The following is a 15,592-nucleotide window of genomic DNA, read 5'->3' on the forward strand; positions in this document are numbered from 1 at the left end:
AGTGTCCGTATTTAAATGTAATATTAACATCTGAATTTCGAGTTGCTGAATGCCGTGTGTCAACCCTCAAGTGTTACCATGTTTATAGATGGGCCATCTTCCCAAGTCAAAATAAATGCCTTTCAGACTGTCCTCATCGCTAATGTTTCTTTTCAACATCTGTGTCAATAACAGGGTAAATTTATTCCGATAGGTGTGAAGTTGGTTTTCTTTGGTTTTCTGTAAGCCAATGTTCTTTAAAATTTTGCTTTACGTGCAGCTGGGGCTAGTGCCCAATAAAGGGATTTTAGGATCTGGAGAAAATAGGTAACAAGCATAATCATAGAATCATAGAATCAGTTGTAGGTTACAATCCGTTCTGTAGATTTGTTTTTTTGTGCCCAATTTTATTGTTGCTTATACTAAATAATTCCAGTGACTTCAGTTGAGCTAAACCAGTCTAATCGTCTTAGCATCTCTATCTAATATTCTAAAAATATTCTAAGTGTTTCCTAAGCAAAGCATGTTTGCTTTTCAGTCATTGTTATGTATGAGAGTGGACTGGGAGCTCACCAGTCCACCCAAGTCCCTACCAGTGCTACAGGCGTGGTGGGCATATGGCAGCAGTTTTGTTAGACGTCACTCCGCCTTATTCCAGGAAGGTTTTTTAAAGGAAGATCAAGCAGTCTGCACTGTTACCCACAGAAAATCCAGTCTGAAAAACATACCTTATCCATGGATAAGGACTGAATTATAAACCTTGGGCAGCTCTCCTATATTCTGTGTGCTGGGCCTTCCCCCCTGGGGAAGTGGAGGGAGTCAGGGCTGGGAGAAGAGAGAGCAGGCTGGGGAGGATTCTGTCATTTCAGCTGATACAGCTCCTGCTCAGCAAAGCACAACTGCCAGCCTGAGCCTGGTCTGCTGCAAGAGAAGTCTTTCCATTGGCAGTGACGCCATACACCAGGCTTGTTCTGCTTGAGTTCAGAAGCTGTGATGCCCGATACTGGTTTTATGCACTCACACTTTTATCAGAGGGTCCATATACCTTTTAGAGGTGTCACTACTAGCTTGACTGCTTAAGTGTTAGGATGCAAAAGCTTCTGCATAGGTGACCAGTGGAAGAGACAGTGCATTCCCTTAAGTAAAACCATCATTTTCTTTACACCCCTCGCCAACCCAAAGCAGAAATAGAGTAGTTCTATAGAGCCTACTACCAGAGCCTAGACTATCACTGCAAAGTGGCTTTTCAGATTAAGCATCTGCTGTTATTTTATGCCCACACTGAAATAGGACTGCAGTACGAGCCTGAGCCAGTGCTTATTAGTGGAAAGATTCCTACTGAATTCAGTGGGCTTAGGCACAAACCTTATGTGACTGTTTTGAAATAAAGCATAACATGGGCAAGAAACCAGTTTTGATTACAAGCCTGTAAAATAAATTCAACAAACAAGCTTACATTAAAATTCCATGTTGTAAAAAACAGATGAAACCCCCCCCATCCATTGTATGTTAAAGCTTTTCATTCTAACCATTTCAGTGCTTTATGTTAATTATATTTTGTCCATAGGGGCCAGGAGAGTGCTGGAATTGTGACGAGTGATGGAGAGTCATCCCAGGCATTCAAAGTGCACAAGGTAAAATGCAAATGACTGTTTTATAGATGCCTAACTGAGGTGCATGAAAGTTTGTTTCAGCTAGGAAATGGAATAATTAGAGGGAAAGTAACATGTTTTGATGGACTGTTTTGGTTTTCTGAGTGGTAGTATCTCATTCTGTTATTTGTGCAATTTCTGTCTTAAGTGAATGTTTAGAACCAATACGCCATCATTATCCCACTGGGTGTATCCACGTACGCAGTGGCAGACACACAGAAGTATCCAGATCAGGCTATTGATGTCACAAAAGCTACATACCGAAGTCACCCCGCACCTAAGGTGTTAACGCTGGAGCACGGTTGCAACTTGAGATCAAGAGAAAAGAAATACACTTAGAGGCTATGCACAAGGAAAGGGGGATGGCTAATCTTGCCTTAGTGAGACTGAAGGACGTGGCAGCTACTTTACCCATAGGTAAAAATAAACAGAATAAAAGATTGAATGGAAGCCTGAGAAGGTCACACAGTCTTTCTTTGAGCTGAGAGAATCCCAGGGGATGTTAAAAGACATAAAAAGACCTTGAAAGTATTACGTCAGGAGAATACCTGGGGGTATTTCTGCCTGTTCTGTATCGAATAGTGATCAGGAATAAAATAATGATCTGCCTATTCCATCCTGGAAAAGCAGGGAAATAAAGAAGAGCAGAAAGGAAGGAAATAAGGAAGAACAGGAAATAAAATTGCATCAGCACAATCACCATGGGACAATTCTTGATGTGTGTTCTCTGGCCGCAATCAGAAAGCAGTTTGTCTTCATGTTCAGAGATCTCTGAGGGAGATTAATTAAGCTGTTCAAATGAGTCCAAGAGTAAGAACTGTGTTGCTGCAGCAGCATGTACATCTATGCATGACTGCTCAATGCCTCGTGCAAAATCTTGTCTCATCAAGCATCATGTTTGTCACCTCTGCAGGCATTTCCCCTCTCCTGTTACTTACAGCCTGATTCTCTCTCACACGCACGCGCACACACACTTTTAAATGCAGCTTTTCTCAGCTTCAGCATCACTTTATCTGTTCTTCATTCCTGAAAAAAAAAAAGGTTTACAGGAATTCCACCTTCTTTAAAGTGGGCTTCTGTATATATCCCCTAATGAAGAGCTTCTCAGAACGAACTTCCAGCAGGTGATACCGTAATTTGTAGTGTTTCCATGTTACTGAGATGCAATACTTTGCTGTCATGCTAAGAATTTATTTGACTATCTCATCAGCTTTGATATTTTAATAGTTGCAGAGTATGTGATTTACAGGAATTCCACCTTCTTTAAAGTGGGCTTCTGTATATATCCCCTAATGAAGAGCTTCTCAGAACGAACTTCCAGCAGGTGATACCGTAATTTGTAGTGTTTCCATGTTACTGAGATGCAATACTTTGCTGTCATGCTAAGAATTTATTTGACTATCTCATCAGCTTTGATATTTTAATAGTTGCAGAGTATGTGATGGTTTCTTTTTTCCTTGAAATACGTTTCTGAGCTACAGCACTTTTAAAATCCGTAATAACTACAGAGTAATAAAGAGCCTGTGGAGTACAATTTATATTACTTCTTTAATCCTGGAAGTGGTGCTAATGTAACAAACATTTGGGTCTGTTACACTGGGGAAAATATATTTAGGACTCTGACTTGAAAACTAGTCCATAAAAATGTCAGCAGCAAAGATGCTACTGTATCCATTTGCCCTCCAAACTCCGGTTGCCTCCTCTTCATAGCAGAGCCAACAGGATGGAAAAGGTGACTGCTTCTCACTGCACTGATTTACTACCCAGTGCTTCCATGAAAACTCACCTTTGTCAACAGTTATTACAGTGTGAACTGGAACAGCAAGGCATGAGTACCTCTTCCCTTCTGATCGTTTTTAGCCTTTAACTGTGGATTAATAGCCCTTGACAAAGGCTATTAATCCTTTGTTTTAAACTCTTCCAGAAAGTCTCGTACAGATTCGTCTGTCAGAGCCTTTCAGCTAGATTTGTGTAACAAAACATTACTGTCAGATGTGGAAAAACTTAAATCTCTTGTATAGACATAGTGATGCCAGTAGAAGAAAGACTTTGTCAGATTGTTTCACACTTGGATATGCAGAAAAATGTATTAAAGTAGCTATTCATCAGACCACTGTCATGTTCTGGCACGTACCAGGCCTTGTATAAAACAGTCATAAGATTGTCTTCTTTGGGAACTTTTTGTACTGGTGTAATTCACATTCATCATCCCACACCAGTGCAGTTTAAATGAGAAGACTATTTCAAACTGCAATTAAAAGATTATGTACTTGTGTAACCAAATCTGGTTTAACACAACATTGCTTATTTAAGCTATTGCAATGCTTAACGTGGCCACATCCCTTAATACTAGACCTGTGAACTGCCAGATCTCCTGTAAGGATAAAGCTTGCCTAAGTAAGAGTGCATGGTTGCATTTCTGCGCATTCATGAGCACATGACATAGACTCTAGACCACCTTTATGTCATCCGCGAGACAGAAGATGATCATTGATCTGGCATAACGTTTGCTGAACGATTAAAGCAAACTTAAACCAGTTTGACAGTTTGAGGCAGTAACTTTTTAACGTGCTAAGTATCCTAAAACACGTGTACAAGCACAGCCTCCTGGTGTTCTGACTCTATAGCCATCGCAGCAGAAAATACCCTAAAGCTGAGCTCTCTTTAAGCTCTTTTGGTTGAGCTCTGGAAGCAGTTCCACTGATTTCCATCCTTCCCATCCCATCCTACTCTCTTGTTATTGTACCTACAGGACAGGTTATGAACCATTCACAGCTTCAGCCCTCTCCCATGTATCTTTGAAGTCCTAGAGGAGTGTTGTCATGTGTGCTGTTATGTTTATCACAATTACCACACGTGAGGGGGAAACCAAGCATAGAAGGATGTACATATATCCACAGGTAGCGGCAGAAGCAGGAGTTTGTAGGAGGGCTTGGAATCCCGTCTTAATTTCTACTCTCTGTGCAGCCTTTTCAGACTAATCTTGCTCTTAATTGTCTCACATAGTGCTTGCTGCCAAAAGAAGCTCCTGACGGCTGCCTAAAAGGTTTTGATGGGTTTCTGCTTTAGACAGAAGGCAACGTGGCTATATGAAAAGTTTATTCTAAGAAAACAATAAAACCTCTTGAGAAAAGCTTTGCTTCTGACATTGGCAAGAATGAGAGTGGAATCTAATGAATGTTATCGTGGACCCAGTATAAAAGGAAATCCAATATACTGCTAACTTGTAAAAGGTTTTCTCTATGTAGAATTTCCTTCTTGCAACTTTTTTCTTCTTTGCCTGACTTCTAGCAGTCTTTTTCCTGGTATTCTGAACAACACAGTTCAGTAGGGTTTTTCAGAAGATGTATTTTCAGTCAGGGAATAGATTGATCTATGAAAATTCTCAGCACAAAAATGTGTATTGCTTTATTTAAAATCAAGGGTCATGGGATCTGATATATCGCTGTCACAACTACTCAGCTTCTTTCTTCCTCATGTCTTTCAGGTTATTAGCCTTTCTCTTAAAGTTGCTTGCATTAATGCTGTACCAAAAACAAACCTAAGGAGAAATGAGGAAGTTGCCTGGAAAATAAAACCAAACAGATTTTTTTTGCTTTTTCTCCCAAAGGGAATGGGTCTTATAAATCACGTCTTCAACGCAGACAGCCTGAAGAAGCTGTACGTTTCCAACCTCGGTATTGGGCACACGAGATACTCCACCTCGGGAATTTCTGAGCTGCAGAACTGCCAGCCTTTTGTCGTAGAGACTCTTCATGGGAAGATTGCTGTGGCACACAATGGGGAGCTAACAAACGCTGTACGACTCAGGAGGAAGGTTGGTATCTCCTTTGGGAGGCTCTGGCATCGCTTCTTTCTGAGTATGAGGGAGCAATGAGCAATAAGTTTGCTATGACTTTTCCTTAATACCAAACTGCTTGGGGAAGTGAAAGAGCCCTGTGATCATTCTGGGGGGAAAAAACACCCTGGGAAGAGGAGGCGTTTGTAACTGTCACAGGGGATAATTCACGAATCCTCTAGACTGACGGTCACGTTCCTATTGATTAAATGAGAAAGCTAACTCAACCATGACAAAAGGTAGCTTGGCTTGAAGCTCTGTTCCTTTGTGGCGGCTGCTAGAAGGAGCAAATCATGTGCTTAGAGTTAGGAGAGGCCTAATAAGGTGAGGTGATTGTAATATGAAATGTCTGGTTTGCAATATTGTCTTTGTGTGTATTTCTGGCTTGCAAAATTGGTCATGAGCACTGTCAGGACATAAACCAACAAATGACAAATTCGGTAGCGTGTTTGGCTAGGAGGGTCTGTGTTAAAGAACCAAACCGAAATTTAACAGAGGTTTCATTGTGAAATCTCTTCTGAGATGTGTTCCATCCAAAAGTGAGAGGACATTGGCATTGAAGCGAAGCAAATGTCTGGCATGCTGAAAGGAACCTAGCCCGTCTTTAATCAGAGCCACGAGGGTATGAGTGGATGGGAGAAAAAAACAGTGGCGAGGAAGTGTAGATGGAGAGCGGAGAATCAGTTACATGAGATCTAAAATGACTTCTAAATATAAAAATTAGGAACTGTAATGCGTACGGCATTGAATGGGTTGTGGTAGTTGGCTAGGTAGGTTGCAGACTGTCTTCTCCCTTAGCAGCATAAATACACCAAGGCAGAACAACTTGATTGACCAGGTCTCGCAAACTTTACGTTGTGGGAATTCACTTCCTAATCCCACTGCTTTCCTTCACACCTCTCTTTCTGTTGTTGCTTTGTGCCCAAACCACCATTCTGCCTTGACACCTCCTTCTGTACCGGCTATAGGTAATATTTTCCCTTGTATGTTTAACTCTCTTCCCAGAGCAAGCAGAAGCACAAAGCTGATGAAACGGCTCAAACATTCATTTATGCCCTGAATATTACCTGGTGGGATTAATTTGGGTTGTATATGGAGCAAAGGAATGAGGTGCAAAGGGAGAAATGTAGTACCAAGCATAGACGATTGTACCAGCTCTTTTTACATATTTGGTTTGTTGGAAGAAACCTGACATTGTTATGATCTGATCACCTGAAGCACTGATATGTTCATTGCACAAAGGTGTTAGATTAAAATCTGAGCAGTGTGACGTTGGATTTTTTTTTTTTTTTAATGTTGGTAACACTTTTGTTCTGTCTTAAAAGCTTATGCGACACGGTGTAGGACTGTCGACCAGTTCTGACAGTGAACTGATCACCCAGCTGCTGGCTTTCACACCTCCCCTAGAAAATGACGATACAGCCGACTGGGTAGCAAGGTGAGGAAGGCTGGGTTTTACAATCAAGAACAGCAGTCTGATCTCAGCACGATACGCAGCTGTAAATGCACACAGCTGTTTGTGTGACACACCATTATGTTCACCTATGTCTCGTTTCAGAATAAAAAATTTAATGAATGAAACTCCAACTTCATATTCATTGCTAATTATGCATAAAGACATAATCTATGCAGTACGTGATCCATATGGGAATCGCCCACTCTGCATTGGTCGCCTTATTCCAGTAGGGGACATGAATGGAAAAGGTAAACCATACATATATATTCATATCCATATATATGTATATATATAGTTTGTGCCTGAAATCACTGGTATAAGTAAAGCTACACTTCCTAAGGTGGATGTAGGAATATGTGATGCAAAATTCAGTTTGAAAATGAAAAAAAAAAAAAAAAAGTTGGTAAGGAAAAAATAATGTGTGTGGTGTCTGCAAACATCCTTTCTGTTCCCAGCAAAGGGGAATCCTAGTCGCCTGATGACAGCATCAGAATTAGGCAGCCCAACTGTAATAGCATATTTGTGAACATTTAATTAACGTCACCTAAACGGGAATGCAGGGATGAACAGACTCACAGCATGGCTGAGGTTGGAAGGCACTTCTGGGGGTCATCTGGTCCAACCCCCCTGCTCAAGCGGGGACAGCTAGTGCCAGTTGCTCAGGACTATGTCCAGTCCAGAAACAAATCTGGTTTCTTCTTTTCTCCTGTAGTAAGGTGGCTGAAAAGTGCTGGATTACTGGCAATGTATTTCTAAATTCCAAGTCATGCTTAGTATGGTAATGAAACACCATACAATCAATTAATCAGAAAATCTCTTTTTGTTCCTGTTTAGTCTGCCAATCAACGTTTTCCATGAAGTGAGATTAAAATCTGTTAATTTGTATAAAAATAAAATAGTTCAAAAGCAAAGGAGTAAATGCTTCCATATGTTCACAAAACTTGGGAATTTTAACCACAAGAAAAATTATCAAGATTTTTTTAAAGCATACAGGCATTCTTACCCTGTGTTACACAACTGAAGAATTGTGGACTCTAACTGAAATCTTTCATTTCAGGGAAAGATAACAGCGAAACAGAAGGATGGGTAGTCTCTTCTGAATCCTGTAGCTTTTTGTCTATTGGCGCAGAGTAAGTGCCCCAGTTCTCACTCTGTCTGAGGGCTCTCCTCAGGCAGCGATTGAACATGAAACCTCAAATTGCTAAATCATAAACTATAATAATGTGAAAGACATCATGGATTAGTTTGTTGGGCTGGGGGGCGCATGGGACGTGGTTTGCTCATTGTATTACAAAATTCTTCAGCTACAGAAAGGTTACACTGGTAGCTCACAGGCTGGGCTGACGAGCCACTCTCCTTGTCTGAAAGAAGTGGTGGACACTGGAAACTATTTCCATGTCTGCAAACACCCATTAGAGCCAAAGCACGAGATGACATTCACATGCCTTCTCTAGCTGAGATACTCTGAAAAGAAAGGTGTGATACTTTCTCTAGACAAAACAAAAAGGCTAAGAGGCGTTTCTAATTGATCTTTAAAAGTGTGGAGTGGAAGGCAGTTGTGAACTAGAACATAATTAAAGTAAGCAAGATTATGAGGAAGCATATTTAATTTCCTAATCAGACATAAAAATGTGCATTTGGGGGCTAGACTAACAAGTAAAGTTGGATCCTCTTCAAATAAAAAACGGTGAAAAATTGCATTAAGAACACAACTACTGGATAAAAAGAAATGTAAAGCAAAATCAGGAGACAAGGTGGCTGCACTTTAGAGGTCTTTTATTCCATTCTGCAGTGTTTTGTTGTAGGCGTGGTGTTGTGTGTTCTTTTGCTGTAGCTTCTACCCTCTCTTTGGAGGAACTATTAGCTGTTGCTAACAGGGGCTTTCTTGAGACAATTTATTCTACATATGGATAAGAATCATGGCTACCATATTTATTATTGATTATGTTTATATGGCATTATCATGTTTATTAGCGTTCTGAGAAAAATCCTCTAATATTATTATTAATTAATAACTCCTCTTATTATTGATCCAGGACTAAATTTTTGAAAAGTATTAAAATCCAAAAGTTACTGATCCAGGACTAAATTATTAAAATGTATTTAATCTCACTTAAGCCTGTACCAGACCAAGTACTGTATGTCTCACATAGAGGAACAATACCATATGTCTCTGGTACTAAGTATTAATTTACTGATTTTGATTATTAATCCAGACTGTTTCAGTAAGGGTCATTTGTCTAGAGTGTTGGTCTTAAAACACTCTAGGTCAAATCCCAAGACAGAAGCAAATTGTCATGTTAGGATGTTCAGAAGCGCTTTCCTGTCAGTTGAATCTTGTTTGTGTTTCAGAACTATCATCCAGGTTCAGGACATTTCTAAAAGCTATGTATTTCTCTTTCCAGGTACTATCGTGAGGTACTTCCTGGAGAGATTGTGAAAATATCCAGGTACGATGTCCAGACACTGGATGTTGTACCAAGACCTGAAGGAGATCCATCAGCATTCTGCATCTTTGAATATGTTTATTTTGCAAGACCAGACAGTATTTTTGAAGGTAAGAAGATGTAACTTACAAAGCTCCTCCCTAAATAGTGCTCCTACAGAACGATGTCTCTGTAAAGGATCTGGGATCACAGTAGGGTACCAGTGAATGTGAACTTGCTGAGCAGGGCTGGGACAGAATGGGTTGGCACAGTTCTTGAGGGGATAAAACTCATCAGGAGGAGCATGTCACATCACCTTGTTCCTGGCTGCACATACGGCCCCAGTCAGGCTGCCTGCGTAGTCCTGTGGAAGGGGTGAAAAGAGCCACAGGTACAAATAAGGTAGAGGAAATATCCCTTAAAAATGAGGCTTAAGAAAGGAAGTTTATTGGTCCTTGGAAAACTTTTAAAAATATACTTATGAAATAGGATCTGCAAAGCAACTTTATCTTGGCGTTTGCTTTGCGAGAAAGGGTTATTTCAGGAAGTTGCTTTCAGTATAACTTGTAAGTCTGTGCACTGTCTAAGCACTTGGGGTTGTCGGTCTAATGCTTTTATTATTATTTCAGTAGAAGCCCTCGAAAATTGTCTTAGTAACAATATACTAGCCAGGACTCTCCTACATAACAAACCACCTCTTCTTTGCTTTCTACAGCCATGCCATCTGTTGATCTTATAAAGTTCCCCAGTCTTATAAAGCCAGTTTCACTCCACATCCCCTTTTTTTCATGATCCTCTTACCCTTCAATAGCCTCTCACATTCCTTAGTACTGCTGCTGTATCCTTTGCTGTGCCTCATCACATCACAGTACCTCCAGTTCCCTCCTTTGTTGCAAATTTTTAGGACCTTAAAAGCATCCAAGGCCTCTTATCATACCCTACTAAATTTGGGGTGAATTTTGCCAACTGATTCAAAGTTAGGAAGTGCGTAGAGGCAGACAGCAGGATTGCACAAACTTTGTCTGCTGGAGAAACCAGCCTAAAAATAGGATATTCACATTATCAACAGGCAGGCATAATTTCTACTTCTTTCCCCCTGTAAATAGATTTTGTAACATCCACAGGACCTTTAGTTACCTGATTAGGGCAAATGGGATTTTAATTCTCCGTGTAGTGATATGAATGTGCATGTAAGAATATGACATTATGGAAAAAAAAAGAAAAAATTACCTTATGTGAGTGACTGCTTATCAGTTCTGGAGCTTTTCTCGCGGGCTTCTGTGCCTGCAACTTGCCACAGAAATGGGTACAGCAGACTGAGAGGAAATCTGAATTACGCATACCAGGAAAAACACTTCTTGCTGTTCTTAGGTCAGATGGTGTATTCAGTCAGGAGAAGATGCGGGCAGCAGCTTGCTATTGAAGCACCCGTGGAAGCAGACCTGGTCAGCACTGTTCCAGAGTCTGCAACCCCAGCAGCTCTTGGTTATGCTCAAAAGGTATATGTTAACTTGCCCTTGTTTTCCCCAAGCGTATTTACACACACCCTTTTTTTGTAGTGGGGTATTATGGTACGGGCCATTAGAGTTTTGTATTGATAAAGCTTTATATCATGAGTACGCTGGGTACTCCTTCGAGTCATCTGCACCTCCTTTTTCTGTGGTTAATCCACTATATTAAGGCATATCAAAGTTCTTTGGTTACTGTGAGGTCATACTAAGCCCTAAGGTTGCTTTAAAAAACAGTGAGTGAGGATAACCAGGCTTACAGATATTAATTCTGTTTAACTGTCTCCTCTTTACAGTGCGGACTGCCATACGTTGAAGTACTCTGTAAAAATCGATATGTAGGAAGAACGTTTATACAGCCAAATATGAGGTTACGGCAGCTTGGTGTTGCAAAGAAGTTTGGCGTTCTGTCTGATAATTTCAAAGGCAAGCGAGTTGTTATCATTGACGATTCCATTGTGAGGGGCAATACCATTTCACCCATAATAAAACTACTGAGAGAATCAGGAGCCAAAGAGGTGAGTTAATTTTCAGTCAGTACAAGACAGATGTAAATAGAAGATTGATGGGAGGGTAAAGCACAGTCTCCATTTGTACTGTACATTTTTTCCTCATTTAAAAGAGCAAATATGCAAAAAACCCAATGGCGAGTGCATCTTTATCCTGAAGACAGGTTGAGAAGTTTCTTCTGCATGACTGATTTTGGGGAGATTAAGGGGAGAGGAACAGGATTCCATTTACAAAGCATTGTCTGACAAATTAAGAGAGGATGGAAAACAGATTGGGTAAGATCAGAAAATCAGGTATTGGTGTGGTACTCCTGACATAAGTGTGACTTGTGGTACTCCATTAAGTACAACCACATAGTGCAGTAAACAGGCACATGCCTTAAGTCACCAGAGCACTAATTTTTTAATCAATTAGGATTTCTTGATTGAAACAGAGTGTGCAAGTCTCTCCCTGGAGCAGAAATGTTCTGTACAATGTTTGACTTTGTAAACTGAAACATGTGCATCAAGGATTGAACACCATAGAGGAAAAGCAAAATCAGGATGTAACTTTTTAATAACATTAGGAAATATTGTAAAAATCAATTCTAAAACTGTCTTTCTCTCTCCTGTTGTGTTGGCATCTGAAAATCACTCCATCTTACTTTAAACCATAGTGACTTCTGTGTAGTGCTGTGTTCTGTGCTTCATGATTATTTTGCAGAACTGGGGCTTTGCCATTGTGCTGTGATCTGCTAGACTTCACCTTACAGCAGTCTGTTTTGAAACTGTATTTTTTATTCAGGTGCACATCCGCGTGGCTTCACCTCCCATAAGATTTCCTTGTTATATGGGAATAAACATTCCAACTAAAGAAGAACTCATTGCCAACAGACCTGAGTTTCATGATCTTGCAAACTATATAGGTAAATGCTTTTTTTTTCTGAGAGAGGGGTTTTACCTGTAGGTGTTTTATTGTCTACATCAAAATAAAGGACAACACATCAAGGCAACAGTGGCAGAACTGACTAAAAACATCATAAGGTGGATACACTCAGTTTCTGCATTGTGAGTACCATATGGATCAAACCAATTTAGTTACATGCTTCTTCTTAACACACTTAGTGAATTATATTTCTCCAAACAATAGAAGGCATTAGAATAACTGCATAATTGTAAGTTATAAATAAGGTGTGACAACACAGCTTTCCAATACTTAAGAGCTTCTTCTGGGAAACCCTTTACAACAAGGAGCTCCTGTAGGCAAAATACCAGGAAGAAATTATGTGATGGAAATCTGTCCTGTAACGAAAAGTCAACGTTTCGCACCGTCATCTATTAATAAAAATATGTTTGGAATTTGTAAACACCCACTGTTTTTTCTATAAATTTACACTTAGGTAAATAATTTTAACTGCCTTATATATTTCACTTTGAAACAAGTGGCATTTGTAGCTAATCAAAGAATGTTAAATACATGCCCAAATCTCTAGATTTGCTTTTCAAATGATGGTCTTCTCCTCCTCCAAGTCCCAGCAGGGGTTTGTAGTCCTAGGTGTGTAATTTGGGAAGCAGTAGCCACGCACACATTTGTTTCCAGACCTGAAGTACAGGGTAACTCTGGGAAACTACAGGGAGTTCAGGGAGTCTTAATACATGCTCTGGACACTGTTTCTATTTTTGCAGTATGTGTGGCATATTTGTTGCCAACTCAGAACCTTCTGTCTAGATTTCAGTGAGTCTGTTCCCCACACAAAGAATTGGAGAAAGGCAAGGCTTGTTACGGCCTGATAATTTTCCATATCCTTTCCCTTTAGGTAAGCTGATCCACCTGACATCATAATCCATACGATAATGGGACCGCGTTTCCAAAAAGCACTGCATTTGGTACAACGTTGCAGCTGTAACTGATGAATTCTTTATTTCCTAGGAGCAGACAGTGTGGTCTATCTTTCTGTGGAAGGGCTGGTGTCGTCCGTGCAGGAGAGCATCAAGGCAAGACAAGACAACGAGAACAGCCTTAAATCCCACAAGTTGCGCGTTGGCACGATTGGTCATTGCACAGCGTGTCTCACTGGAGAGTATCCCGTAGAGCTGGAGTGGTGAATTTTCAGTAGATGGACATCAGTTCATCTGTTGTTGAATGTAGCTTTGTCAGAGATGCCTCCTTGCTAATAGCCTTCTTATGTTTAGGTAATACGGAAAGCTTACTACAGCTAATTACTGTCACTAAAACACATCTTTACAGTAAAGACTTGCAAGAAGTCCGAAGTGCTGATGAAAACAATGTAAACGGATTAAACTACAAAATCATGTAGTGTTGATGCACAGTTGTGCCTTCTATTTTCTCATAAAATATTATAAAAACCAAAGTATTTTTAATTATGTAGCAGTCCCAGAGTTCTTTGTTTAGGTCTTGACCTGAAAGATGTCCCTGGTTAGACTTGTTCACAAATAGTGAACCGTGTGGTGTAATGGCAAACTATCCAAGTCTTAATGCAAGAGTATGTGGAGTTTGCTTTTCTCCTTAGGAAAAAATACAAGATCCTGAACAATCAAATTGCTTCCTCAGCAGTTCTTGCTTAGGCTTTTTAAGAATAGAAGTACCTAACTTTTGCATATATAGCTAAATAGCCATTATTAATCAAGCCCTTTATAACGGGTTCTATCAACATGGTGTCTAGAGTATGATTTTTAAAAATGAAGACTCAGGGAAATGCTCAGCCAAAAGCTCTCTAGTTTTAAAACTTTAAAAATCTTTTTGTGAAGTCCAGTGTAATTACATTATCTTCGCGTGCTTCTATCAGTGGCCAATAGGATGTGGAAGGAGAAAAAATACGTGGTGCTGCCGTTTTTTTCTATTTTACATCTTGTTTTCTCCAGGCTAAGTCCTGACGATTTCTGAAGTCTGAGCTAACGCTCAGTGTGCTTTTTGTATGCCAACATCCAAAGTAAACTGGTCACTTTTCAGCAGTAGAAACAAGGTATTCTCTGAAGATTATGAGTTGGTTTGGGTATAGTCCTATTTTGCTACATTACTGCTATTACAATAAATGGAATGTGGTTTTTTTTTTAAAAAAAGAGAGTTCTGAGGAACCATTAGCTATTGAATTAATTGTATTTTTTAATTGGCCACAATTACATGGTTACTTGTATACATGAAGATCACTTGGGCAGTGAACCACTAGCTGAAAATGGAAAAGCACCTTTTGAAAACTATTGCAAATTTACGCACAATTGTAAAAATGTTTTGTATACCTCTGTTATTTCACTGAATACCAGCAATTTAATTTTAGATTTTCTATTTAATATTGTGTATTTTGGCCTTATAATTGTTTGTGACACTGTTAAAAAAAAAATAAATAGCAACGTTTAAGAGCTTCTTCCTTCCCACATCATCTTCCACATAGTTGAGAATTACAGCCCTGGTGAACAGATTCAGAAGGGAGCTTTCTTAGGTGGGATTTGCTTCTTTTCCCCCCCCCTCCATGTTCCACAGGTGGAATTACAAGCTCTGCTGCTGTAATTTTTAGATACACTACATGCCTCATCTTTGGTACCTGTTTTTTAAAACCTTAAGTTAAAGGAGGGATACTTTTCCAAGCGTCATCTTGTTCTCCCACAGCTGGGTTTATTACGCTTGCGGCTCACACACAGACACACGCGCAGCGCGCTGAGGGAAAGAACTCCGCCGGGTGTAGATGTTGCTCTTTGTATGACCTTAATGGTTGACTGTGAAACTGTTTCTGCTGTATGACCAATCTGCAACGGTGCCGAATCATCATTTGCACAACGTGACGGAACAGTGGAAAGCCAATGTCTAACTTCACGGTGGTGAACCAGCCGCCTCCTCTCCCTTCGCCGCACTCGCCGGCACGAAAGAGGTTTCTTTAATAAAGTCACCTTCAAAACGCCCCGAGGCTCGAGCAGATCATTCCGTGTCTCACATGGAACCAACCCTCCCCGGTACAGCAGTGCCGGTGTCCCCTCCCACCACCGGCTCCCGGCACCCTCACTCCCCGCTGGCGCCTCCATAGCCCAGCATGCACCCTCCGCCCCGGCACCTCCCCGGAAGTGACGTACTTGTCCCCGCCCAGCGGCCGTCGCACCGGCAGGAAGACCTGTGGGGGAAAGGCACCGAGACGAGTGGATTGTGAGCAGAGGAGGGGACGCCTTGCTCTTCACCTGGCTCCCTGTATTTGTTTTAGCCTCATTCTCATGCATGAAGAAGAGTTACCGGGGAGC

General features: G+C 40.6%; 1 protein-coding gene across 1 annotated transcript; it reads left to right on the forward strand.

Annotated features, from left to right (window-relative positions):
- The first annotated feature begins 1,375 nt into the window (after nt 1-1,375).
- PPAT (phosphoribosyl pyrophosphate amidotransferase) lies at nt 1,376-13,707 on the forward strand. Its single transcript, XM_010161075.1, has 11 exons — nt 1,376-1,407; nt 1,547-1,613; nt 5,242-5,448; nt 6,795-6,907; nt 7,028-7,173; nt 7,983-8,055; nt 9,331-9,482; nt 10,723-10,850; nt 11,156-11,377; nt 12,153-12,273; nt 13,278-13,707. The coding sequence occupies exons 1-11, from the start codon at nt 1,376-1,378 to the stop codon at nt 13,451-13,453; spliced, it is 1,437 nt and encodes a 478-aa protein (XP_010159377.1). The 3' UTR covers nt 13,454-13,707.
- The last annotated feature ends 1,885 nt before the right edge of the window (nt 13,708-15,592 follow it).

This window comes from Eurypyga helias, unplaced genomic scaffold (assembly GCF_000690775.1).
Source record: "Eurypyga helias isolate BGI_N326 unplaced genomic scaffold, ASM69077v1 scaffold8461, whole genome shotgun sequence".
NCBI classification, from domain to species: Eukaryota; Metazoa; Chordata; class Aves; order Eurypygiformes; family Eurypygidae; genus Eurypyga; species Eurypyga helias.